The 26,211-nt window shown below is 57.7% G+C and overlaps 2 protein-coding genes across 12 annotated transcripts in view; one reads left to right on the forward strand and one right to left on the reverse strand.

Annotated features, from left to right (window-relative positions):
- EVI5L (ecotropic viral integration site 5 like) overlaps window positions 1-17,567 on the forward strand; it is a 33,144-nt gene extending 15,577 nt beyond the window's left edge. For 4 of the 10 annotated variants that reach the window (XM_059695851.1, XM_059695861.1, XM_059695858.1 and 1 more), the window contains 18 exons: window positions 388-577; window positions 1,010-1,234; window positions 1,350-1,424; window positions 2,086-2,211; window positions 3,645-3,788; window positions 3,909-3,998; window positions 5,097-5,194; window positions 5,278-5,338; window positions 9,286-9,339; window positions 10,205-10,237; window positions 11,274-11,414; window positions 13,183-13,311; window positions 14,943-15,140; window positions 15,241-15,396; window positions 15,489-15,635; window positions 15,718-15,813; window positions 15,891-15,986; window positions 16,123-17,567. In XM_059695851.1, the coding sequence (XP_059551834.1) occupies window positions 388-577; window positions 1,010-1,234; window positions 1,350-1,424; window positions 2,086-2,211; window positions 3,645-3,788; window positions 3,909-3,998; window positions 5,097-5,194; window positions 5,278-5,338; window positions 9,286-9,339; window positions 10,205-10,237; window positions 11,274-11,414; window positions 13,183-13,311; window positions 14,943-15,140; window positions 15,241-15,396; window positions 15,489-15,635; window positions 15,718-15,813; window positions 15,891-15,986; window positions 16,123-16,401 (2,338 nt within the window). In that variant the 3' untranslated portion in view covers window positions 16,402-17,567. The remainder of the gene's footprint in view (window positions 1-387; window positions 578-1,009; window positions 1,235-1,349; window positions 1,425-2,085; window positions 2,212-3,644; window positions 3,789-3,908; window positions 3,999-5,096; window positions 5,195-5,277; window positions 5,339-9,285; window positions 9,340-10,204; window positions 10,238-11,273; window positions 11,415-13,182; window positions 13,312-14,942; window positions 15,141-15,240; window positions 15,397-15,488; window positions 15,636-15,717; window positions 15,814-15,890; window positions 15,987-16,122) is intronic. The other 6 variants (XM_059695853.1, XM_059695860.1, XM_059695852.1 and 3 more) reach the window with 6 other exon arrangements.
- Window positions 17,568-19,825: 2,258 nt separating this feature from the next.
- PRR36 (proline rich 36) lies at window positions 19,826-25,073 on the reverse strand. Of its 2 annotated transcripts, none has more exons than XM_059695862.1 (6): window positions 24,084-25,064; window positions 23,287-23,543; window positions 23,071-23,170; window positions 22,675-22,787; window positions 20,785-22,581; window positions 19,826-20,598 (listed from the first exon to the last, which is right to left on the reverse strand). In XM_059695862.1, the coding sequence occupies exons 1-6, from the start codon at window positions 24,104-24,106 to the stop codon at window positions 20,087-20,089; spliced, it is 2,802 nt and encodes a 933-aa protein (XP_059551845.1). In that variant the 5' UTR covers window positions 24,107-25,064; the 3' UTR covers window positions 19,826-20,086. The 2 variants fall into 2 exon arrangements, with proteins under 2 accessions (XP_059551845.1, XP_059551846.1); XM_059695863.1 differs by having other exon boundaries at window positions 20,259-20,618; window positions 24,084-25,073.
- Window positions 25,074-26,211: the final 1,138 nt, after the last annotated feature.

Raw genomic sequence — 26,211 nt, forward strand, 5'->3', positions numbered from 1 at the left:
CTGAGTACTCCCAGCCACCTGCTCACCCTCTCTGACCCTCATCCATAAAACATGATTCTTCACAAAACCTGCCCTTCATGGGTGGTACAAGACTCAGTGAGCTAATCCGTATGCTTCTCAGCCCAGTACAGGGCACAGATTGAGACAAACAAATGCAGCCTCTGCAGTGACCCAGGGAGATGGACCATAGCTCAGAGAGGTTAGGGCTCTGGCCGAGGTCACTCGGCAAGAACATTTAGACCAAATCCCTGGTGGCCTCTGGAATCCCTGAGAAGAGGTGCCAGGCTCCTCAGCAGCTACCTGTTCCCAAGGAGTCACTGAAGCCCAGGGACCAGGGTGGGCAATGCCTGCAGCCCAGAACTGCCTCTACCTGCCCTCCCTACCTAGGCTCCTGGAAGCCGACTCCAAATCAATGCGCTCCATGAATGGCTCCCGGCGGAACAGCGGCTCCTCTCTCGTATCCAGCTCCTCCGCCTCCTCTAACTTGAGCCACCTGGAGGAGGACACATGGATCCTATGGGGCCGAATCGCCAATGAGTGGGAAGAGTGGCGGCGTAGGAAGGAAAAGCTGCTTAAGGTGGCAGGGATGGTGGAGGTGGGTGGGCGGTGGGAGGGCCAGCAGGGACAGACAGCAGGTCACACTCCACCAGCACCAGGGCCCCAGCACGGGCAAAGGGACGGAAGTGTAGTTGTGCAGGCACTTTCAGGGGGCCTTGCCAGGGCAGGGGGAGGGAGGGAAGAGAGTGTGAATGGGGCTGGCCAGGTAAGTAGCTGTCACACTGACGTCTCAGGCACCTATTTGTTTCCTGCCCCACTATGTTCTGTGACAAACTGGGGAAAGTACATTAAAGCAGTGTGGACTCCATCTGCAGTGCAAAGGCTCTGCAGAGCTCTGAGCCACATGTATGGCATAGGCAAGCCCCATCTTGGGGGCTAGACTAGGTAACCCTGGGGAGACTGCACTGGGACAGCATCCAGTCTGGCCTCCTGCTGCCCACCCTGTCCCCAGGAGCTTATCCACAAGGGCATCCCGCACCACTTCCGGGCCATTGTGTGGCAGCTCCTGTGCAGTGCTACAAACATGCCAGTCAAGAACCAGTACTCAGAGCTGCTCAAGATGTCCTCGCCATGCGAGAAGCTGATCCGCAGGGACATCGCCCGCACCTACCCAGAGCACGAGTTCTTCAAGGGCCAGGACAGCCTAGGCCAGGAGGTCCTCTTCAATGTCATGAAGGTGAGGCCCCCACTGCTGAGGACCCCCCAACCCTACATGAAGAAGCACTGTCCACAGTGGCCTGCTGTCACTGAGCCTGGCAGGTCCCTGCCCTGACACTCACGTTCCCTTACAGGCATACTCTCTGGTGGACCGGGAGGTGGGCTACTGCCAGGGCAGTGCCTTCATCGTGGGCCTGCTCCTGATGCAGGTAGGTGGCCTGGGGCCAGGCTTTGGCAGGACCCAGCCCATCTAAGCTGTGCTTCCAGGAGGTGGACAAAGCAGAATGTAACCCCCTATCCAGTGCTCCACTGTCAGAGCCTACCCCTGCGTCCCACTGTGACCTCTGACAGTCCCCAGGCCAAGCCCCAGTGGGTGCGCACAGAGGGGCTGGCTGCCTGTTCTGTCCACTGTACTGTCCAGGGTCTAGAGGGGCAGGCCGTCCTCCTCGGTCACCTCCCAGGGTTGGACAGGGAATCCCAACAGGGAGCTTAAGTTAGCCAGTGTAGAGTTCGTGGGGCTGGGGTTTTGTCCAGAGAATTCAGCAGGCTTAGGAAGAGGAGAACAGAGACACTGAGAGTGGACCAGCTGGTGTCCCAACCATGGGCTCTGGAGGTGGCCAGACCTGGGGATCAAGTACTGCCAGTTGGCCTTTGGTAGGTGATTTCAGCCTCAGGAGATTTTCCATCAGTAAACAAGAGTGACCAGAGGTTCATTGTGAGAGTTCAGACAACCCACACAGTCCACGTTCATTAAACTTAAATAGAGCAGAAACAGGCCTAGCACAGTATTCCAGGTCCAAAAGAAGAGCAGGAAGCGTCCCCTTCCCACCCTGCCCACACTCAGCCCCTGCCCACCTGCCCGTCCCTCAGATGCCGGAGGAAGAGGCTTTCTGTGTGTTTGTGCGGCTGATGCAGGAGTATCGCCTTCGGGAGCTCTTCAAGCCCAGTATGGCTGAGCTGGGGCTCTGCATCTACCAGTTTGAGTACATGCTGCAGGTGAGTGGGGCCGGGGTGGCCCATCACCACCCACTCCTCTGCAGCCCACAGCCATCCCAGTGGGTCTATTTAACTGAAAATTCCAGGGCTGAGAAATCATATCCAGAGGTCCCAGCTCAGAAAGGGGCTCTAGTCCCCAGGGAGCCATGTGGCATTGCCCCCAAGCACACTTCCAGGGATAGGACAGAGCCAGGCATTTATAGTGGGGGCTCCTGAGAGCTCTGGGCTTCCAGAGTCCAAGGGCAGAGGGGTCAAGGTGTCTTTTGCCAGACACACCCATAACGCCCTCACTGTCTGTTCCCAGCGTGATATGGCAGAAGGAGGGAAAGTGTTGTCTGCCTGCCTTTGATGATTACAGGAGAGCCACAGACCTTTCTGTTTATAAATAGCAGTCCCCACAGGGCACAGAGGCCACTCTTGGCTGGCAGACACTTTCCCTGTGCATGCAAGGGAAGAACACACACACACACACACACACACACACACACGGCCTGCTCCAGAAGTCTGTCACAGGTGGGGCTGTGACACTGCACAGCAGGTGGGGGTGAGGGTTGAAGGGGAAATGGGAGGTAGGCCCTGGGATAAGCCTGGTCATAAAAGCCCCATTCCTCAGGCCCGGAAAACCGGGGGGTGCTGTTGGTCAAGGGGGCCTGCTAGTGCCAACAAGCAGGGGACCAGGGCCTGCAGAGAAGTGGCCCTGCCCAGGCTGGGTAGCTGAGAGCCCCTACAGCAGAGTAGCCGGACAGTGCCAGGGAGCTCCTGGGTCTGCAAGGAAGCCTAGGGCAGGTTGCGGGAAGGGGCGCCAGCGGCCCTTCTTCCAAAATGACATCAGGGGGGTCCTAATACTTTCTCAGCTTATGTCCCCAGTTTCTGTCACTTTTCAGCAACCTGAAGTTCAGGCCAATCAGACCGGCATCCCCTGAGCATTGCTGGGCACAGAGCATCATGAGGGGGCAGCGGGGAGACACAACGACTTGCAAGTCAAGGAATACAGGTTGACCAGCAGTAGGTTTACACTGCGCCCCACCGCTCACTCTCTGAGTGACCGTGAGCAGTTAAGTAAACCCACCCCAAGCCTCAGAAGCTCCCTGTCAGGCTGATCATGAGGATCCTATGAGCAAAAAGGAGAGCAGATGGGCCACTTCCTACCCAAGGTGCACATCCTGCACCCATGAGCTGCTGCTATTCCTGTCACCCCTGCCTGTGTCCCCACCTCATGCTACTCAGAGTTCTGGAATATTTCAGCCTCACCCAAACACAGTGCTGAGGGCACACAGAGGTAGGGACCCAAGGGCAGACCAGAGAAGGCTTCCTGGAGGCAGAAGCACCGAGACTCAGCACTTCCAGGCGGAAGGAGCCTGTGGGCATGGACAGCTGTGCCTGGTGCCCACAGGCTCCTTCTCAGTGCTGGGCCTCCTCCTCTGACCCCTCAGGAGCAGCTCCCGGACCTGAACACTCACTTCCGCTCCCAGAGCTTCCACACGTCCATGTACGCCTCGTCCTGGTTCCTCACTCTCTTCCTGACCACCTTCCCACTGCCTGTCGCCACTCGTGTCTTCGACATTTTCATGTATGAGGTCAGGACCCCTTCACCCTCTTGCTCTCCCAGAGGCCCCACACTGGAAATAAATTCCAACCAAGGAAGGGCCAGGGTTTGGGGAGGGATCAGAGAAGCACTGTCCCCACTGCCTTTGCAGGGCCTGGAGATCGTGTTCCGGGTAGGCCTCGCCCTGCTGCAGGTGAACCAGGTGGAGCTGATGCAGCTGGACATGGAGGGCATGTCCCAGGTGGGCCAGGGGCCCAGGAAGGGTGGGATTGCCCCCCACCCAGGGTAGGTGAAGTGAGACGCTTGGAGTTCCTGAGCAGCCTGATCCTTTTCTATCCCCTGTGACCCCTGAGGCCTCCCTAGAGAACCAGGCTGGGCACTAAGGAGCTCCAGGCTCTGCCAGACAAAGTGCAGGGCCAGCAGCTTGACAGTGGGGAGAGAGGAAGGCCCAGGCCCTGGCTCTGGGAGGTTTCACCCCCCCTTTCTCTTGCCCCCAGCTTTGTGTCCCCCAAAATCTTTGTGGTAAATAATTATACTAGCCAAACCATGGGGCCTTGGGTGTGGCTTTTGGCATAGGAACTGGGCCAGGTGAGGACAAAGGAGGGAGTGAGGGTTCTGGGCAGCCTCACCGGCCTGTCCAACCCTGGCTTCCCTGCTTCTCACTGCCATGTCCCCACCATGCAGGCCCCTGCCCCCTCCCAGTGTCCTCCAGCTGGTACTTCAGAGAAGAATACACAAAGGCCACAGTTGTGTCCACAGACACGAATGTTCATTGTCTGCAGCTGCTAGAGCAGGCCAGCTGGGCTGGGGAGCAGGAGCCAGCCTGGCCCCAACCAATAGCAAGCTGTGTCCGCCAGTGGCTCACACTTAACCCTTTATAGAGGCCCCAGGCGAGCAGACCCACTGAGGGGTCTTCCCTCCAGGTTGCTCCTGGCTGTCCCAATTCTACAACCTTTTCAGTATCCTCTCACCGCCCTGGGTGCAGCACGCCTCCCCCTTCCTCTAAGAAGGTGCGCTGTGCTCAGACCCTACCTCAACCCACCCCCAGGCCTTTGCCCTCAGGAGCTCCTGCAGCCTGCTTTCCCCCTGCAAACTGAAGTCCTGGCTGCTGGCAGCTTCTCTCCAGATGCCTTCTCACACTCACTCACTTGCTCCACAATGATGGAGCACCCACAACAGGCAGGCCAGGCACTGCACTGGGTACATGGTGACATCCCAGGCAGAGCTGCTTCTGCCCTCCCTCCCTCCCTCCTTCAGGGCAATGAGCACAGCAGGCACAGAGGGGCTCAGGTGCCCCCCTACACACCCTTATAATCAGTGACTGCCTGTGTTCCCACAGTACTTCCAAAAGGTGATACCCCATCAGTTCGACAGCTGCCCAGATAAGCTGATCCTCAAGGCTTACCAGGTCAAGTACAACCCTAAGAAGATGAAGAGGTCAGTACCCAGCAGCCAGGGTGCTGGTGGAAAAGAGGTCCCTGGTGGTGGGATAGTGACCGTGTCAGCCTTCTCCTCTGCAGGCTCGAAAAGGAATACGCAGCCATGAAGAGTAAAGAGATGGAGGAGCAGATCGAAATCAAAGTGAGTTCCTAGGGAAGGGGGACAGGGACCAGAGGCCCTTGGGAGCTTCCATCCCAAGGCAAGAAGTGGGTGGCCACTAGGGGGCAGCCCTGCCCAGCACATGAGGCACACCAGACTGCCCTTAGGCTCTGAGGGATTGACTCTGTGTGAGCGAGGGCTCACCTGGCGCTGGGGACACAGAGCTCGACAAGGTGGACCTGGCCTTATGGGGCTCCCATTGCAGTGAGAAGACAGTCAGTGAACCAATAAGTATAGAGTATGAACTCTAGAAAGAACTCTGGATAAAATGTGTAGGGGAGATTGCTGCAGGTCCAGGGAACTGAGTGCTAAAGGCCCAAGCAGCCGCAAGCCTGCGGGGCTAGAGGAACATCAGGAATGCTGCCCTCAGTGGTGGGAGCCCCGAGGTCAGGAGTAAGGGGGAGCCCCGAGGTAGGCGGGGGCCATATGCAGGGAGGATAGGCCAGTGTACTGCACTCATGGCCCCTGGCTCCCCCTGGTGCCTGGCCAGCCAGCCCTACTAGGTTTGGGGGTACAATTCTGTCACCAACTCCAATATGTGGGGTTATTCCCCACACCACCAAGCAATTTTCCAAAGCCAGCTGGGTGTCCTACAATTCAGCTCAATTCTGACACCAACTACTTGGAGATGATGTCAGATCCTACAGGTTAAGGGCATTGTCTCACAAGACTGCCACTCCCCCCTTCAGAAGCCAGTCTCAAGTCCAGATTGTCACCTATGCTTCTGGCCAGCTGGCTGTAGTTCACAGGTTCCTGTGATTCCCTTCTCGGGTTCGATTAATTTGCTAGAGTGGCTCACAGAATTCAGAGAAATATTACTACTAGATCACTGGTTTGTTATAAAGGATTTAGCTCAAGAACAGCCAGATGGAAGAGATGCATAGGAACAGGTTTGGGGACAGGGCACAGAGCTCCCTGCCCTTTCCATTTATACCACACTCACAGAACCTCCAACCATTCATCAACCTGGAAGCTCTCCAAACCCCATACTGTGGGGTTTTATGGGATTTCATTACACAGGCATGATTGATTACATCATTTGCCATCAGCAATTTATTCAACCTCCAACCCATCTCTTCTCCCTAGAGATCTGGGGATAGGACGGAAAGTTCCAACTCTCTGACACATGGTTGGGTTCCCTGGGAACCAGCCCCCATCCTTAGGTGGCCAAGGGACCTTCCAAAAGTCCTCATTAACATAACAAAAGACACCTGTATCTCTCTCCTCACTTAGAAAATTCCCAGGGTTTTAGGTGCTCTGTGCCAGGACTGGATGGAAGACCAAATATATATTTTTTACTATAAATCATATCACAAGGGGTTTTTTGAGTGTGCAGAGTCTCTGAACCCAGTCTTCCCTCCTCTCCCCCTGCTTTCATCCCTCCACACATGATTTTAGTTATTCATTCAACAAAAATTTATTGAGCACCTACTTTGTGCCAATCACAGCAGAGAGTGAGGGTCCTCAGTCCAGTGGGGGTAGGGGGACAGACATAAACACAAACCGCAACACAGCCTGGCTCTGTCCTCTGTCTATAGACTGGCAGACTACCACAGTGGCTGAGACTGGAGTCCCGCAGACCAGGGTTCAAATGCCAGCTCTACCACCGACCAGCTGTGTGACCCGGGAAAATGAATTCACCTCTCTGATCCTTTCAGTGTCCCCTTCTGCAAAATGGAAAAGATACTTACTCTGCTGTTCAATTTATTATTATCACCACCACCACCACTATCATCATCATCCCCTCATCACCACGTCCTCTAGAAAGGCAAAGGCAAAACCTAGATTAGAATCCAGTCCTGCCACCCATTCCTGAGTGGGAAAGAGCGCATCATTGTTCTGTCCCTGGTTGTAGGATTGCCAGAAATAGTTTTGTGTCTTGAATTTTTTAGCATCTCTGTTTCTCAGAAGTGGCACCCTGACTGATGCACTAGTCCAAGCTGTGTGTGTGTGTGTGTGTGTGTGTGTGTGTGTGTGTGGTGTCTTACTCATACACAGACAAGGCCTGCTCCCATCTGGTGACTATGAGGGCTCAGCATTAGGTAGGTATACAGCAGACCATTGGACCACATGTTCAGCTTGGAAATTTCCCATGAGAGGAGGTCTTAAAGGATTCAGGCAGGTGCCTTCTCCCTTAGCCCTGTCTTTTGCTCTTTCACCTTTAGCCTGTTTTAAAATATACCTGAGATTTGTTTTAACTGCCTTTGAAAGAAGAGTTTATTACAGTTTCAAAGAGGCTGGGCACACCAGGCCATGAAAGGCCATATGGGGAAGCATCAGAGTTGGTCAGGAGGCAGAGAGATCAAGGGGGGAAATAGGGGCCAGAGCCTTTATTGTGGTTTTCAAGCAAAGGAATGGGCAAAGCAGGGTGGGCACGTTTGAGCAAGTTTAGGATTGACTAGTTTGAATAATTTCAGGGGCTATAGGAGTGGTCCCTAGCTGTCCTGTGACAATTTCAGAAGGGAAATATTGGCTTATATGTGAGAATTAGATAAGAAAGGTGTGTGTGTGGAGGGGTGGGAAGGGGGCACACTGTGTGTGGATTGGCTGGTTTGCCTTGTCAAGCAGGTTGTTTACTATCTGTAGGAATTAGCTAAATCCTGGGAGGGGCAGTCTCTCCAGGATTAGCAAGGTCTCAGGATGTCCAAGCATCAAAAATACAGAAAAAAAAATGTTACGCCCTTGCTAGTACATAGCCCCCCAAGTTTTTGCGCTTTCTCTTTCTCTCTCTCTCTCTCTCTCTCTCTCTCTCTCTCTCTCTCTCTCACACACACACACACACACACACACACACACACACACACACACTTTCCCTTTGGAGTAAGCAGGAGAGAGGTGAGTTGTCTGCAGGGCACATTCAGCTCCTCCAAGGATGGCTGTGTTTATGCCAAAGAAATCCAAAGGTCATGGGTCAAGACTCTGGGTTCCAGATCACTTTGAGGGACAGAGACCTGCCCTCTGAAACAGCTTGGGAGGCTCAGGCAAAACACTGACTCATTCCAGCTCAGTTTCCCTATCCATGATATAAATCAAAGGTCATCAATCAAGTCTGCCATCTCTCCGAGCAGTTGCTTCATAGGAAAACCTAAAACCACAAATATCTAACCAGAATCCATGAGCACAGGATGGAAGACAAAAGCAAAGGAGATGGCCTGCCCCTGGCTTGGGGGAAGTAACGATTGTTGGGCACAGCTGGCTGGCTGTCAGCGGGTCACAAAGATGTGGTTGCCGAGCCGAAGGAAGTATGCGTGTTCAGCAAGACCTCCTACCCTGGACCCAAATTCTGAGAGGAGTTTGTCAACTGAAAATTGAACTCTGAGGCTGGAGGCAAAGTAGTGAAGGATGGGGCCTGTCTGATAGCAGCTTCCCCCAAAATGCAGAAGCCTTTGCCCTGTGGGAAGTGGACAGGCCCGAGCATGGAGTACTAGCAGATTCCCAAGGAGGGCATGGGTACAGACCACCCAGCTCACACACATTGTGTATCCACAAAAGTGCTCGCATTATTTTTACTGAACTAAGGCTTATTTAAAAAAAACAAAAAACCGGCCCAACTGGCATGGCTCAGTGGTTGAGCATCGACCTATGAACCAGGAGGTCACAGTTCGATTCCCAGTCAGGGCACATGCCCAGGTTGTGGACTCAGTCCCCATTGCGGGAGCGTGCAGGAGACAGCCGATCAGTGATTCTCTCTCATCACTGATGTTTCTATCTCTCTCTCCCTCTCCCTTTCTGAATCAGTAAAAATATATTTTTTAAAAAATTTAATGGGCCGTTCTGAATGGGAATTGGCCCTGTTTTTTGGGATCACTGACCCAAAATGTAAGCCTCTAGCTCTGTCCTTCTAGGAGTTGGCCTGGCCCCTTGAGGGATAGACCTCTGTATAGAAGTGGAAGGCAGGATCTGATATGCTCTCCCCTCTCCCCACATAGAGGCTTCGAACAGAGAACCGACTTCTGAAACAGCGGATTGAGACTCTGGAGAAGGTGAGGGGTATGCCACCTGCCTGTCAGACACTGAACTCTCCAGGCTCCAAGCAGGACTCAACAGCCAGAGGGCCAGCAAGCCTCCTGCCCTAGGTCTTACCATGAACCCCACTGATATTTGAGCTGCCATATAATCTGACCATGGGGAAAATTAGCTTGGAGCTGGAGGTTGAGTGATAACCTAGTTAAGTGCAATCACCCCAACCCCTTTGTGTCAGGTGCCCTCCAGGGCTGTCTGGGTGGAGAGGAGGAGGTAGAACTGCTACTTTGACTGAGGTGCCTGGAACTGGGCCACAAGACACCCCACCCTATAATTTGAAAGCCTTGCCCTCAAAAGGCAGGAGATGGGAGTAAAGGAATAGGGGGTGGTCTTGCCACTGGATCCATGATGGGGTGCCACAACCTTGACCGTGGCCCCAATCTTGTTTTTAAAAATGAAAGTAGAGTTGGAGGCCCCTCTTTCTGCTCTACCCTCATTTTCACTTGACCCTGCATGGACCACAGGTTGTCCACAGGATTTTATTGCCCTTGCCCCAAAGCCTCCATTCTTGTTCAGCCTCCAAATCAAAGTTGCTGAGTTTTCCCAGTTGGCCTTAGTTGGCCCCAGTCGTGAGCCCAGCTGACTTCCCACTCAGCTCACACACAGACCCCTCTCCTGGAAGGAACTGGCTCTGGCTTTGGTCTTCCTCCAGGTCCTGTCATGCTGGTTTTCTGGTTCTCAGGTTTCACTCCTGTCTCCCCTGCTTCTAGACATAGTTCATTGCGTTAGTGACAAGTGGTTCTTGTCTGTCTCTCCCCCTCTCCTGTCCCCGCACCTTCTGCTCTGCCTCCTCCCCCTGTTGCTGGGAACTCCCTCGCCGGGTAGGAGAGCGCTGCTCTGGCTGATAGGTTAATCCAGGTACTGTAGCTTTTCTTCTGACTCTCCGTTTCCATCCTAGTCTCTACACATGACAGCCAATACTGCCTCCTCCCTGGTTGCTGCCATGGGTGAGGGGGACAGGCCTGGCACTATGCATGGGGGTGGCTGGGGACTGCTTCTCAGGAAAACAGAGGTTCCATCTAGAGGAGGTGGCTGTGCGTGTGCAAACGTGGCAACTGAGGGTATGTCTCTGTGTCTGTGAGTGTGTGTACACACACAGGGACACAAAGTTTCCTCCCTCCAGGAGATACAGGTGGGGGCCTAGGAGGGCTCAGGGAGCCTGAGGGTGCATCAACAGCAGGCCTTAGTGTGTGCACTGCTGAGCCTCCCCCACCCACACATACACACCATCCCTTCCGGCCTTTCACACTCTCTGCTTCCACCTGCAAGGCCTGCCATCTCCTCTCATTCACCTGCTTCTGCTGCTGCCTTATCTTGAATGGCTTTATCTGGAAGCTTCCGCCTGCCACCTGGTGGCTCCAAGCATGGAATGAGGGGGGCCCACATTGGATGGGGTGAGGGGATGAGGCTGGGTGGGGTAGATCAGAACTGAGGAAGGCCAGGGGAGAGGCATACTCCACCTCCCAACCCTGCCCTGGGGAGCCAGGCCTCAGCTGCCCCACCCTCACCAGCAGAGCCTGAGCTCTGGTGTACCATCACCCTGGGTAAGGACTTGCTTCTCCTCCCCTGGGACAGAGGTCAACAGCCAGAAGTCAGGAGGGGACAAAGCTGTCAGCAGCCCCAGCCTGTGGCTCCATCTTCATTTAAGCGCCACAGAGCTTGGACCCCGGGGTTGAGAACCAGTGTCCTCCAGGCTCCTCCTGGTGTCCTGTACCTGCCTACCCCTCACCCTTGTTCCAAGGTCCCGTGGGCGCCCCATCCCAGACTCTGAGTGAAGGAGGCCTCACCCCTCTCCCACTACTCCTCTGCCCTCCTTGGGACTCCCTGTAAGGTGGGCCTGAGGCAGGGCCTGGCGTGTGAGCAGAGGGTCATGCCCTATCCTCCATCGGCTCAGGGACAGGTGACACGGGCGCAGGAGGCTGAGGAAAATTATGTCATCAAGCGGGAGCTGGCGGTGGTGCGGCAGCAGTGCAGCTCAGCAGCAGAAGACCTGCAGAAAGCGCAGAGCACCATCCGGCAGCTGCAGGAGCAGCAGGTACCAGCAGGCCACCGTGGTGAGGCCACACTCCAACCCCCCGCTTGGGTGGGGAGAGCACCCAGAGCTCAGTGCATACTCTCCCCCAGCCCCACCCTCAACAATCAACCCCTGACCCGAGGGAGAATACGGTTTCCATGTTCCACCACCCTCGGGGGTGCTTGGCAGGGCCCTCTTCCTGGCATAGGCATTCAACCTTGACTGATGGGCCTGTGATTCCTTGGTGTCTCCCCAAGGTCTTCGGAGATATTGGACTTCCCCAGGGGTCAACCATGAAGGGTAGGAGCTAGGATGAGGGACAAGGGAGGGGGCTCCCTTCTCCAGTACCCAGGACTTTGCCCTCTCGGAGGAGAGTCTGGTCTATGCCCACTACGCTGAACTGGCAGGGTTGGCATGAGTGGGCAGTGCAAGTCTGTTATGGAGTCTTGAACTCAGTGGTGGGAAGGACTCACAAGCTAGAGCACTGTGAAAAGATCTGCAGAACCTTCCTTCAGATTTACCCAGCAGGCTTCTTCCTTATCTATTGACCTGCCAACGGCTGCAGCCCCCAAGTTCAGAATGCACATGTGCACACATGCCCTGGACAGACAGAGAAAGATGGGTCCCTACACTACAATCCAGACCTGATCCCAACAAAGCCTGGCAATGAAGTGGGCTCCCTGATTTGGAGAAACCTCAGGTGTCAAGAAACAATGGATGGAGAGAAGGAAGGGTAGTTCCCTGGGAGGACCTCTCACCCAGGCCTGGAGACCTTGGCTCAGGCTTTAGTTCAGGAATTTAAGTTGATTCTTTGTCCCTGGAGACAGGGACAAGGAGCTTCGCCATTTCTCACCTGTGTCCACCTCCCACCCCTCACCTGCCACTGCTGTGGCCCCCAACTTGCTCTGAAGCAGCTGGGCCAATGGGGAAACTGGGGCTGGACTCATCCCACCACTGGCATGTGCCCTCTTTCAGGCTAAAGAGACACCTGCCACTCCTGAACTCTGTCCTTTAGGGGATGCAGAAATGGGTGAGGCAGGTAGTGCCATAGACACTGGCCCTTGAGCACAATCTCCTTGGGTGTGAGCAGAGGGTCAGCCTGGCAGGGCTGGAGCTTGGTATGAGGCCTAAAGCCCACCTGGGCCAAGGGAGGGCCACTGGCACCCTTGGATGTCAGAGGCCCAAAGTGGTCGAGGGCAGCAAGCAGGCCTGGGTAGCTGGACAGGAGGCCAGTGGAGGGGGGGGAGGTGGTAGTAGAGGACAGGGGCCACCTTCCAGAGAATGCCCTGCCAGGCCACCAGGGCAGTGAAATGGGGACCCAGCAAACTCTTTTCCCATCCTTTCCTGTTTAGATATGGGGGAAGAGAGAGGAGAGAGGTGAAGAAAGAGGGCCCAGAGTGCCATAGCCCTGAGCCCCACCCTCTCCACACCCACCCCAGCAATCCTGGGAACCAGCCATTAGCACCCCTCTGGGAGTATCCTGAGACCATGGAAGGTCCCCTTCAGTGGGCTCCCTCTGTGTGACTTTCTCAGGAAGGACACTAGGCCTGGTCACCAGGGTCCCCATGATGGGGTTCCACTCTCCTCCCATGAAGGCAGAAGGCACAGGAAGAGGATCCAGTTTTTCTCCTGATTCCTCACTTTACCCACAGCCTGAGCTGAGCCCCCTCCCAGCCCTGGGGCTCTGGAGAGTAGGAGGCAAGTCCTGAGCTCACAGCCAGCTGGCAGGAAGGCTGCCCACCCTCCAGCTGCAGCCTGGGAACTGATGCAGCTCTCCATCTGTCCCCAGGGTAACCCTCGCCTCACCGAGGACTTTGTGGCCCACCTGGAGACTGAGCTGGAACAGTCAAGGCTGCGGGAGATGGAGACACTAGGGGCCCTACGGGAGATGCAGGACAAGGTTCTAGACATGGAGAAGGTGCAGCTGGGCAATCCGGTGTTTGGGAGACTCTGGGGGAGGGAAGGTGGGGTGATGCATGCCCTTAAGGAGGTACATAATCAGTCCTGAACAAGGAAAAGGGGCTGCCAGGGGAACCATGGGGGAGTGTCCTGGGATCAGATCCTCCTGCTTCAGCAGTCTCAGGGAACCCAAGATTGCTTCCCCCATGGTCTCTACGGGAGGGTCTGGGCAGATAGGAAGTGGACCGCTCACCCCTAGGACCTTCCCAAGTCCTAAAGACACACACACACACACACACACACACACACACACACACACACACACACATATCAGGGCACACCCACCATCATGCACCAGGTAGAGAAAGCAGTGTACTGGCTTTCATGGGCTTCCTGGACAGTCTGTCCTACCTGTGTGTCTCTCCACCCTGCCCCCGCTGCCCCCCCCCCCCCCGCCCACCCCACCCCCACCCCGCCAGGCTCTAGGTTCCAGGAGGGAAGGAAGGGAAGGGAAATCCCAGGTCCAGCAGAGCTGCTCACCCCACCTGAACCTCCATGGAGACTTCACCAAGGGGGAAATTAGGGTCCACCCTCTACTGCCTGCAGCCCTAAAGGGGACCCCAGGCCTCCTGGGTCAATCCCCAGCTGCTTTCACACTGACTATTGACTCAGCTTCTACAAAGCTGCCAAAAGAGGGCAGGCAGCAGGACATAGTCACTCTGGCAGAAGCCGCCCACCCACCTGGAGCCTGCACTACTCTGGTGCCTCCCAGGTGTCTCTGCCACAGCCCTCAATCCCCATCAGCTACCCAAGAGCTGGGCTTCCCTCCACATTGGAGGGAAATGCGTACCCAGTAGATCCTGGCTCTCTCCCCTGATTCTGACCCAAATAAGGGTCAGTGAGGTCCCAGGGTGGCAAACTGGATTTTGTTCCCAAAGGCCAGGACACAAATCTCTCATCCCTGACCCTTGGGAAGCCAAGACAGGGCCTAGGCTGACCCTAAGTGGGTTCCCAGGAAGAGGGGCTACCTGGGAAGGAGTGGGTACAAGGTGCCAAAGTCCAGTCTTCTCAGCTTCTGCTGGGGCAGGTCCTGGCTCTGGCCCCATAGGAGTGGATCGCAGATTCCCAGGTGGGAAGGCACTGGTCCCAAACCCAGCCTGCCTGGTGTCCTCAGCAGTAAGATTTATGGTGTTGCCCTAAGCCAGTCCTGTGAGAGAACAGGTACTGTTTTTATAGCCATTTTATTTTTATTGATTTTAGAGAGAGGAAGGTGGGGAGAGAGAGAGACAAACATTGCCATAAGAGAAAAATCTATGAGGGGTGCAGGGTGGAGGGAGTCAATGAGGAAAAAAGGGGGAACATCCGTAACACTTTTAAAAAAGAAAGATCAATCTGTTGCATGTACCCCAACTGGGGTTGGATCTGCAACCTGGGTATGTGCCCTGACCGGGAATCGAACCCACCACCTTTTGGTGTACGGGATGATGCTCCAACCAAAGGAGCCACACCGGCCAGGGCTCTGGCAGCCATTTTATAGGTGAGAATCTACAGCTGGGGCCACAGAGGTGGATCTGTTCCCATGGGCCTCTCCCAGCTGGGCTACCCCAAGCAGAGCCCACAAGAAATAAGGGAAGGCATCTTGGCCTACAGGAAGGGGATGCATGGCTACCAGCTGCCCTAGGCTCTGACCACTCCTGTCCCCCTCAGAGGAACAGTTCACTGCCTGATGAGAACAATGTGGCCCAGCTACAGGAGGAGCTAAAGGCACTCAAGGTGCGGGAGGGCCAGGCGGTGGCCTCTGCAAGGGAGCTGAAGCTGCAGCTGCAGGAGCTCTCGGACACCTGGCAGGTGAGGCCCTCCCAATGGACAGGAAACTGCGGTACAACCAGGAGGCCGGCCACCCTCCATGCTTAAGAGCCCCTGGCTGACCACCGGCCTCTCTTGGCAGGCCCATCTGTCCCGCGGGGGCCGCTGGAAGGAGTCCCCACGGAAGCTGGTCCTGGGCGAGCTGCAGGACGAACTGATGAGCGTCCGTCTGCGCGAGGCCCAGGCTCTGGCCGAGGGCCGAGAGCTGCGGCAGCGCGTGGTGGAACTCGAGACGCAGGTGGGCCGCAGCCGCCCTCTCAGGGTCTTGGTGTTCACGGCTGCTTCCTTGGGTAGGCCATGACCCCCGCCCGCATGTCCTCCCTCCTCCAGGACCACATCCACCGCAACCTTCTGAACCGCGTAGAGGCAGAACGCGCGGCGCTGCAAGAGAAGCTGCAGTATTTGGCTGCGCAGAACAAGGGGCTGCAGACACAGCTGAGTGAAAGCCGCCGCAAGCAGGCAGAGGCCGAGTGCAAGGTGCCCCCTTCCCGGATCCCGCCTTCCCACCCCAACCCCTGCCTGCCTCGCTCTTGACCAGCCTTCTTCCCACTGCCCTCAGAGCAAGGAGGAGGTGATGGCGGTGCGCCTGCGAGAGGCGGACAGCATGGCTGCGGTGGCTGAAATGCGGCAACGCATTGCAGAGCTGGAGATCCAGGTGAGGGGGTGGGGTGGGGTGAAGCGTGCTCCAGGCGTGGATGCTGTCTGACCCCCTGTAACCTGGCTCACCCACAGAGGGAGGAGGGCCGCATCCAGGGCCAGCTGAACCACTCAGACTCTTCGCAGTACATCCGGGAGCTCAAGGACCAGATAGAGGAGCTGAAGGCCGAGGTGAGCCGGAGGGACCTGAGAGCCCTGCGTGTCCTCATTTGGTGTCCAGCCAGAAGTCAGTGTCTGCCTGGGGTGCGGGAGAGGAGGGTGCCCAGGGACAGGTGGGTCCACACATCCAGTTGCCGTCCTGCCCCAGGTGCGACTACTGAAAGGCCCACCATCCTTCGAGGACCCACTGGCCTTTGACGGGCTACATCTGGCCCGGCACCTGGATGAGGACTCACTGCCATCGTCCGATGAGGAGCTGCTGGGCATGGGCGTGGGCGCAGCACTGCAGGATACACTCTACCCGCTGTCCCCCCAAGACGCTCGCTTCCTCCGCAGTCTGGAGCGGCCAGCCAAGGACAGTGAAGGCAGCTCAGACAGCGATGCGGAGGAGCTGGCCACACCCTATAGTCAGGGCCTGGACAACTGAGGCCCTGCCCTTGAGCCTAGAGCTGGGGGTGGAAGAGGGCCTCCAGGGCCACACTTAAACTCCAAACCCACTCCAAGGGACACAGCAGGATGCAGAGGGTAGAGCTGGAGCCTGAGGATCCTCAGGGTACCTGTCATACCCACCCTCCCCAGCACTGTTTAACCATCTTGGTCAGTACCCCTCTAGGCCCAGTTGCCTGGAAATCTGCCCCTCTTAACAGAAAGGGCACGAGAGGACACAGAGGTCCCAGGACTGGTAACAGAAAGCTCCCTCCTCCCACCAGGCCTGGGTAACAGGAGGGTAGCCCTGCTGGGAAGGGCCAACGAGCTGGAGGAGGCCTGAGGAAGAAGGGGCCACTCTGGGCTGGATGTCAACACCTCACAATGTTCCTGGGGATCCCTGGCTTCCAGGGACAGATGGCCAAGCTGGGCTTTCCTGCCTGATGCAGGCCTCATGGCCCAAGCAGAAACCAAAGTCCCCCTTACTGTGTACAGGGTCACCTGGGGTGTGCACAGCCAGCAGGAACCAGGCCAGGGCAGTGCCTGTCCCTGCTTCTTGGGAGCAGGGGGGCCAGAGCAGCTGCAAGGATGTCATGAGACCCAGGTCCCCAGTGCCCCTACATCTTCCTCTGTGAAGCACCTCATCACCCCATCTTGACCAGTGATGGAAGGGCTCCGCCACCCAGACTAGCCTCCTCTCCAGGGGCCCCCAGCCTCCACTTCCCTTCCTTCCCTGGGTTCCCCAGCCCCACCCTTTCGCCAGGGCCAAGCCCCAGGAGAGGAGGCTGCCCAGAGGAGTGGCATCCCCATGCCCCCTTCCTCGTGGTGGCCCTGTGGTCTCTGCAGTCAGAGCCACGAATGGTGCCAAAGTCCAACAATGCTCCCCCGGACCCCTTCCCTGTCAGGGCCTTTTGACTCTTGGGGCTCCTGGAGCCTGCAGCGGCCTCCTCAGCGCCTCCTGGAATGGGGATTCATGCTCAGCCCCCCACCCCTTCCCACTTGCCCACTTCTCAGTGTTACAAAGCCTGGGGACCAGGGTGGGCATCGCGGGGCTCTTCCATGTGCCTCTCACACTGCCCACCACCATTTTGCACACTGCCTGTTCACACTCCACATGTCGCCCAGGTGGGGATAGAAAATAAAGTGTATTTACACAGTCACAAACAAGGGACACTGAGTAAGGGGACTGCAATAGGGAGAGGAGCAGGCTATCCTTGGAAGCCTCCCAGAAAGGTAGAGGTTATAGCAGGATAGCAGGGGTGCAGCATGAAGAGGAAGGAGCATTTGCTGGTTCAGAGTGAGCAACTGTGTGAGGTTTGGAAGAGATGGTTAGTATGGGGGAACAGGTCACAGAGAACTTGGATGTCAGGCTCACAGATGGACCTTGATAGCCTGATATTTTCACAAGGGTGGCTCAAGATGGTGAGGACAAGGGGCATGATTTCTCTCCTGGGTGACCCAGCTTGGGCCTCCCCTGAGAGATGTGGAGCACTTTGGGGTCTCGGAATCTGATCGTGTTCATTAAGCCATATTTCTTCCTGAGGCCCTCCTGGTGCCCTGCCCCGTGTCTGGCTCTAAGGGATCCCCAGGGTAGTGGAGGTGACAAACACTGGTGTGGGAGAAGGAGTTGAGCCTTCATGCTGATGTGACAAGTGATCAGTAGATGAATGAGCAGGAAGATCAGGGAAGGCTTAAGCATAAAGGCAAGACATGGCAGGGACCAGCAGGAAGCACATGATAGAAGGAACAGGAGAGAGTTGGCATGGCCAGACCAGGAAGTGGTTTCTCTAGTCAGAAGCCAAGTTTGCTATTTGAACTGAGGGCAGTGGGGAGCTATGGAGAGCTTAGGTGAGGGGAACACCATCAGATGGACCATAGTGTTGGGGTTCAGTGAGGAGGCCAGGACAAAGACCAAACTGAGCCAGTCAGTGGGGAGAGAGAATACGAGCTCCCCTCAAGGAACCAGGACTGCTGAGCAGCAGGGCAGGATGCTGTGATGCACTGGGACAGCCAAGTTCCGTATATTGTCCCATCACTTAACAAACAGCTCCTGTGGGCCCATGCACCATTCCCAACATACAGAATTAACACTGAGACCCCCAACAGTTACTCTGTTTCCTGCTTTCATAGGGTAATTCCACCCCACTGGCTTCCCAGGTGGGGTAGGGCCCCAGGGGAAACTGAGGTTCTGCCCTGCTCCCTCTTGGGGCTGGCCCTGAGGTCCTGACTGCACAGTAGGTAAGGAGCCAGCACCCACCTTTGAGTTTGTCTCACATTCTGGAAGGAAAGACTCATGGGTCCTTGCCAGGGCTCAGCTAGAAAGAGAACCTCTGTTTTGCCATGGAACTCGACCTTGAATGAGGGAGCATGCTGTGTGCCCTCAACATGTTGACTCTCGGGGTGGAGGTGGTAGGGTCCTGCTGGGATAGGGCCAATTTCTCCTCAGACCCTAGGTTGGGAGGTCACCATATCTGGGGTGGGGACAGGCAGAACTGGGTGATCTGTGTCTGACAGGAGCCTGGCTGCAGGGTGGGCTATGAGGACTGGGTCTATGGGCACAAAACGGGCTGAGGACCCAACGAGTCCTGCTCTGTCCTTTTACCTGCCCTGGGGATTGTGGTCCTTGCCAGGCCTCCATCATTCTTGGTGTGAAGCAGGAAACCCTTATGGAGGGAGGAAAGGCCTGGGAGTGTTTCCTGAAGGAGCACTTAGGAAAGAAGGGCCTGGGCTGGGGCTTGAGGAATCCAGGGTCAGGGTGACTGGGTTATGGGAGGAAGGGCAAGGAATTATGATCAGGGGAGACAAATGAAGATATTGGTTGGCTCTAGTGAGGACCCCTGGTTTGGGGAGAATACCCTAAGTTGGGAGGATAAGTGAGGTCCCTGGGTTGTGAGCCATAAAGGGGCACGGTGAAGACTCCATGGTCTCCCACCCAGCGTTGGAAGAAGTTGCCCTACAGGCACCTCCCCATACTGTCCCAGGACGGTCCTGCTCCCTATAGGAGGTCCTTTTGAGGAGGCCCCTGCACTGCAGCCTCCTGGGTAAGCAGAGGGCAGTGTGCCCTGAGTAGGGAGTCCCCAGAGGAAACAGAGCAATCCCCCTCTCCCTCCAACACACTGGGGCATGCAAGGTAAGGGGGTGCACACTGGGAGGAGGGGCCCTCCGACCCCCAGCGAGCCCCTCCCACGTGTCTTCTCCCTCTCCCAGGAGTTGCTGGCTCCCCTGGCCCAGTGTGGGAAGAGCTTGAACGCACTAGTTCACCCATTGGGACCCTCCTAAAGTTTCCAACAGAAGTCAGATGGGGAAAAAACCTACATTCACGCACATGGGTGGGTGTGCCTGGCTAGACCACGCTTGGCATCGCCCAGTCCCACCGCAGCCTCAGCCTCGTCCCCCCCCTCCAGCAAAGACAAAGATGCACAGGCGGCAGTGTCCCGGCTTTATTGCAAACTATACACATGGGATGGGGGAGGAAGCGGGGCTCCTGGGGAGCGTGTCCCAGGCCAAAGGGGCGAAGCTCGAGGGGACGGCCTTGGCAAAAGGTGTGGGTGGGTCGCGAATTTGGGCCAAAATTCTACGGAGACCTGGATTCCAGAAGGAGGAGGCCAGGGACCAAGAGGTGTAACGGGAGGGTCGGATGCTAAGGCGGGGGTGGCGTGTGGTGGGCGGAGTTAGAAGAATCTGACTCAGTGGAAGGTCTCCACCTCCACGACGGTCCAGTCACCCTGCGGAGAAGCCACGTCGTCCGGGGAGAAGCTGGTGACAGAAGTGATACTGGCGCGGGACTCGTCCAGAGGAGACAACAGTTCGGCCCAGCGACCCAGTTCAGCATCGCTGAGCGCAGTCCGGGCGCCGCCCGCGCTGCCACCACCCCCAGCGCTCCCGGGGCCACAGCCGCTGTCGCCAGGGGCACCTTCCGTCGCCGCTAACAGCAGCGTCCGGCTCAGCAGGTGCTGCACGACGCTCGCCTGCAGAGCCCCCAGTGGCAGCTCGCCCAGGCGCGCTGGCTTCACGCCGCGCGAGGCCACCCGCGTCCCTGTCCCGGCCGCCACCTTCCCACCACCCGCGCCGGGTCCGGACCCGGGATCCAGCGCTCCTTGGGCGGCGGTCGCCGGCTCAGGCCTTTCAGCCTCGTAGATTGTGCACAGGCCGTCAGCAGAGCCAGGCCCGGCAGCTGGAGGCCAAGGCAGGGGCACTCCTGCAGCGAGAAGAGCCAAACTAGCCAGAGGGAGCGATAAGCCCCGCCCCGCCCCGCCCCGTCCCTCAGCTCCGCCCCGGCCCCGACTGCCCGCCCCGAGCGGCGAAGCCTCGCCTTCCACCCGTCCGTCTACGTTCCAGCGCCTGGCCCCGCCCACGGCTCCGCCAGGTCCCGGAGGCTGCTCACCCGGGGTGCGGCGGGCGGCCAGCGGCGGAGCGGGCCCTCGGCTCCAGGCGGCCGGATGGCAGGCGGCGAGCTCCGCGTCGGCGGGTGGGGAGGCTGCGGCGCCCTCCGGCCCGCTGTCGTAGCCGCGCAGCTCCTCCGGGGTGCTCGTGGCGCTGCTGCTGTGGCCCGCCAGGTCCGGGCCGCTCAGAGTACTGGACGGGCTGCGCGAGGGCGGTGGCGGCGGGGCCGACGCCAGCGCCAGGGTCAACCGTGGGCCCGGGATCGGGGCATCGGGACCCGGGGTTGGGGGGCGGCGTGGAGTCTGAAGAGGGGGTGAGGCAGGGGGAGAGGGAAGAGCCTGCAGAGGGGACAAAACTAGAGAAGGTGGAGCCGGAGGAGGGGGCGTGGCCATTGGAGGGGGAGGGTCTTGCAGAGAAGGCGAGGCCAGAGTTTGGGTTTGCACAGGGGCCATAGCCAGGAAAGGATTGGACGGAACAGGAGTAGCCTGCAAAGGTGGTGAGGCCAGAGAAAGCGAGACCTGTAGAGGGGACAGGGTCTGAGAAGAGGGAGAGACCTGTAGAGAAAGTGTGTCCAGAGAAGATGGACTCTGTGGAGGGGGCGTGTCCAGGGCAGGGGCTCGCAAAGCTGGTGAGGCCAGAACAGGTGGGGCCCGTAGAAGAGGCGGGACCAAAGAGGGAGCGGCCTGAAGAGGGGGCGTGGTCAGAGGTGGGGTCTGCATTGGGGGCGTGGCCAGTGAAGGAGGAGGAGCCTGCGGAGGGGCTATGGCCAGAAGAGGGTCCTGCGTGGGAGGTAAGGCCAGTGTATAGGCCGAGGGCTGAAGATGGGGCGGAGACAGAGGGCTGGCCAGTGCGGGGGGAGTGGTCAGCGCAGAAAAGTCCTGCAGAGGGGCTGTGGCTAAGGGAGAGGGTAAGTTCCGCAGAGACCTTGACTGAGAAAGAGGGACTCGTGGAGGGGGCGTGGCTGGTGGCAGACCAGCTGACGAAGGTGGTGTGGTCAAGGGAGAGGGGAGAGTCGGAAGAGAGGGCAAAGCCGGAGAAACCTGGGTAGGGGACGTACTCTGCAGAGGAGGTGAACCTGAAGGAGAGACTGGAGCTAGAAGAGTGGCCGTGGGAGAGCCGGGTGCCTCTGGAAAGGATGTACTCAGGTGTATGAGTGGAGTTTGTAAAGGGAGTGTGGCTGGCGGAGAGGGGAGGTTCTGCAGAGAGGTTGAAGCAGAGGGAGGAGGAGCTAGTGGAAAGGACGTGGCCAGAGGACCCGTAAGGGCCTGCGAAGGAGGCGTGGCGGGTGGAGATGTAAGGGGTGTGTCCCGCAGAGTAGTGGCTGTGATAAGGACAGGCGGTGCCAGTTGTGCGGTCTGAATCCGTGGAGATGAAGTGGCCAAAGGGGGAGAAAGGCTCTGCAGGGTGGCTGCGCCCTTCCTTGAGGGTGCGGCCTGTGGGGGGCGCAGAGCCTGCAGCCCTTTCGACTTGGCCTGCGAGGAGTGCCCCAGAGCCCGGGGTGTTCCACCCAGCGAGGCCGGGGAGCGGGCTGGGGAGGACAAAGGGGTGGCGCTAGAGCCCAGGAGGCGTGAGGCTGGCCTCTGGAGGCCCCCGCAGGAGCTGGGTCGTCTCCTGGCAGCAGGGCTCGGCTCCACGGTGCTGCGCTCCGGGGCATTGCTCACTGATTTCCTGGGGGCTTCCGCCAGGGGTCGTGGCCGGGCATTGGAAGCTGCCCGAGGGAGTCCCACATCAGCACCCCCACCCCGAGACCGATGGGAGATGGCTGGGAAAGGAGCGCCTGGGGTGGGACCGGAAGAGTCTAGGGACAAAGCAGAAGGCAAAGGGGTCATCGATACTTACAGGCTGGTCCCCCTCACTGCCCAGGAGCCCCACTCCTCCCCAGATCACGAACCTCTCCGTGTCTCCACACTCAGGGCACTCATTCTGGGAGTTTCTGGGGTTTTTCCTCTGCCCCTAGGTTCCTCAGCTGGGAGCCGGAGTCCTTTCTGCCCAAGAGGGCCTAGCCTGAGGGTGGGGAGGGCATGCTCAGGGCAGAGCCCACTTCCCCACCCCATGCTCCCCCTTTCCTTTTTGACCTCCAAAGTTCACATTTTCTTCATCTGTGAAATGGGACACATGGACCCTTTGCAGCCTTAGAATGGCTTTCACCCAATTTGCACCCAGTCATCTGCAAGTGTTCCCACATCCCAATTCATATGTAAAATGATTCCAGAGAGTGACACTGACCCTTACCTAGGGAGGCAAGGGGGGGGGGGGGAGAGGAGGGGTCGGTGGATAGGGGAGTTACCTGGTGGTACCGCTGGCTCGTCCAGGGTTAGAGATAGAGCCTGGGCCAGGGATCTTGGCCGGGGTCCGCTCCGCTCTCCCCGCCGCTGAGAGCCTCGTGGCTGCCCGGAGAAGGCCTAGTTAACAGAGCGCCCCGGGAAGTAGAGGAAGTCTGATAACTCAGAAGGAAAGAGGTACAGGGAGATGGGATCGAACTCGGAGAAAGAGGCTAGGATACCTGGGCTGCTGGGGCTTGTCCCGGTGCTCCGCGTGGGTTCCACCGCGGAAGTAGCTACGCCGGCCCCTCGCTCGGCCAGGGGCCCTCGCTCCGCAGCTCCCCCTGCTCCCAGAACTCTGAGGGCCGTGGGGATTACTGGTGGAGGGGGTCGAGGAGACGCTGGGGGTCTGGGGGTTTTCCGACGTCCCGGAGGGTGAGAAGCCGTCGTCCGCGCAGCGGCCCCTGCCCTGGCCTTGTCTCTCTTGTCCATCCCGCACCTGATGGAAAGACGGCGTCCCGGTCTTGGACCATTATGCAGCCTGCAGGAACCTGGCTTCTGGCACCTCGCTGACCCTTCCCCAGCGTCGCCACCCACGGGTACGCACACCTCGGCCTCGATCCACTTCCCTCCCACCCAACCACCCACTCACCAGCCCAGCTGCTCAAGGTTGCCCCCAAGTCCCACCCCCATCACCCTCCTCCAGGCCCTGCCTACCCCAGCCCATCCCCCTTGTCCTGTCTCGGCTCCCTTTCAGAACCCGAGATCCACGCCCCTACCCCTCGCTCCCTAGGGGCCCAGACGACCAGCCTCTGGGACAGGGGAATCCCACAGGCTCCAGATGGGGTGGGGGGACGGGAGCGCACACCCGGGTCCCCTCGCCAGCCTCGAGGGACGCCAGCACCTGCCGGGAGGAGGAGCGGCCCCAGCCGCCCGCGCACCACCTCGGAGAGACAAAGAACCGCGTCCGGAGCGAGATGCCCTCGCCCAGCCGGGCTGAGTCCGCGCCGCCCACTCCACCTGCTAGTGCCGCACTCACCTCCGACTCGGCCTCCCGCACATCCACGCAGGGTCGCCTGGGGTGGGGTTGTATGGCAGCGAGGAAAGGGGGCTGCGGGGCGGTGGCGCCCGGAGCCGGGCCCGCCCCTCGACCGCGGGCTCAGAAGACGAGGGGCGCACGCGCCAGATCCAGCCCAGGAAGGTGGCGGGAGCGCGCTTCGGGTTAGGGAGAGGCGCGCATTGGAGGAAGGGGAGGCGCAGGAGCACGCGAGACCGAACCCGAGGGGATGGGGAAGGGAGGCGGGAATCCCTCGAGGTCACGCATCTGGCCTCCCCACCACAACACGCACAGGGCCCTGGCAACCAGGGGGCCGGACCGCACCTCCGGCCCCATGGACCAATCCGGCAGTTCAGTGTCCCTGGTCCCTGGCCTGGCCTTTGGGACCTACGAGGCAAGGCCCCGCTGGGTCCCTAGAGGCATCCGCCCCTGTCATATCCAAAGGCTTTCCCAGACCCCAGGAAAATCCCTACCTAGTGGTGGAGAGGACTACTGGGAGAACGCAGCCCTGGGAATTTAGGGACAAATCCTGAATTTGGGGGAAGAAAGGAAGGGAGGTCAAGAGGGAGAGAGAAATGAATATGGTGAGAGGTGGCCCAGCCTTCTGCAGGACAAGGCACCCCCAACCTCCACACCCACCTAAATCACATGAAGCGGTGAGGTCAGGAAAGGCTTCCTGACAGAGATAGGATTTGGGGGGGGGGGGGGGGGTCAAGATTATGGGAGGTTATGAAGTGTCAAAACAAGTACATGAAGGAGCTGAGAAAATCCTGTCCAAGGTTGCCCAGCTGGTAGGAGGTGTCATTCTGGTGACTTCATCAACTCGTGCAAGTGGTCTCAGTAGAGGAACTTGGTAGGGGACTGTGGCATGGAAGGCATAGGAGTATGAAGAGGGAGACCGCCGACCTCAGGGGTCCTGTGCTGCCCAACTGATGCCATGTGCCTCCACACCTCTGTGTTCCCCCCACATCCTGTGCTTTCTCCCCCTTGCCCCATCCCAAAGAACCAGCTCCCTCGGCTCCATTCCTTTCCCCATCACATGCAAGTGTGCTCCCCACCCCACCCCCCCACACACACACACTGATTACAGAAGCAGCTCATACTTGCCTGGGACTTAGGAGGCTTCCAAGCACAGGACCAAGAAGGGTGGCACTTGACACCAGGGTGAACCTCTCATGGGGGGAGGGGAAGATGATGTATGTGAGCCATGAAAGTTGGGTTTTTAAATTTTTTGTAATGCAAGGGCCTGATTAAACTTTCATTGTAGAGGCAGCCACCTCAAGGATGGCCATCTCCAATAAACACACTGCCAGCCTAGTAGATGAAGAGCCAGGCTGTCTTCCCCACTAAGGGTCCTTTGTTTTAGAGATTTTGGTTGACCATTTGAGCCATTTTTTTTCCTTTCCATGCTTTGAATTCACCAATAAAGAGTGAGCTCATGAAACCCTAGGCACCACCCTCTACCCCAATAAAAAGAACCCCAGGCCTGCCCTGGCTGGTGTAGCTCAGTTGGTTGAACGTTGTCCAATGCACTGAGATTGCAGATTTGATTCTGGGTCAAGGCATATGCTCAGGTTGTGGGCTTGATACCAAGTAGAGGGCATGCAGGAGACAGCCTATGGATGTTTCTCTCGTCGATATTTCTTGCTTTTTAAATGTTTTTTTATTAATTTCATAGAGAAGCAGGGAGAGGGAATAGAAACATAAATAATGTGAGAGAATCATTGATCAGCCACCTCCTACACGACCCCTATTGGGGATCAAGCCCACAACCTGCGCACGTGCCCTGACTGGGAATGGAACCGCAACCTCCTGGCTCATAGGTTGACGCTCAACCACTAAGTCACACCCGCGGAGCTCTCATTATTGTTTTTCTCTCTCTTCTTCCCTCCTTTTCTCTCTAAAATCAATAAAAACATATTAGCCTGGTCGGAAGCAGAGGCTTGCATTTTCTTGCTTCAGTAGTTGTGTCCACAGTTGAGGTTCAGGAAATGGAAGAAAAAAGAGAGAAGCCAGGCTCAGAACTGAATACCCTGCTTTGGCTGGTGAAAGCCTATCTTCAGAACCCATCCTTGCAATGAACCCTCCCTTCAGCCTGGAGAGGTGCTCC

The sequence above is a fragment of the Myotis daubentonii genome, chromosome 5 (assembly GCF_963259705.1).
Source record: "Myotis daubentonii chromosome 5, mMyoDau2.1, whole genome shotgun sequence".
Taxonomy (NCBI): Eukaryota; Metazoa; Chordata; class Mammalia; order Chiroptera; family Vespertilionidae; genus Myotis; species Myotis daubentonii.

Coding starts and splice junctions, on each gene's coding strand:
- PRR36 (XM_059695862.1), bottom strand. CDS start 24,106: ATGTGCGGGAGGCCGAGTCGGAG. Junction 22,788..23,070: donor CGAGCCAGCGGTACCACCAG/GTAACTCCCCTA, acceptor CCCCACCCTCAG/GCTAGGCCCTCTTGGGCAGA. Junction 20,599..20,784: donor GGCCGCCCGCCGCACCCCGG/GTGAGCAGCCTC, acceptor TTCTCGCTGCAG/GAGTGCCCCTGCCTTGGCCT.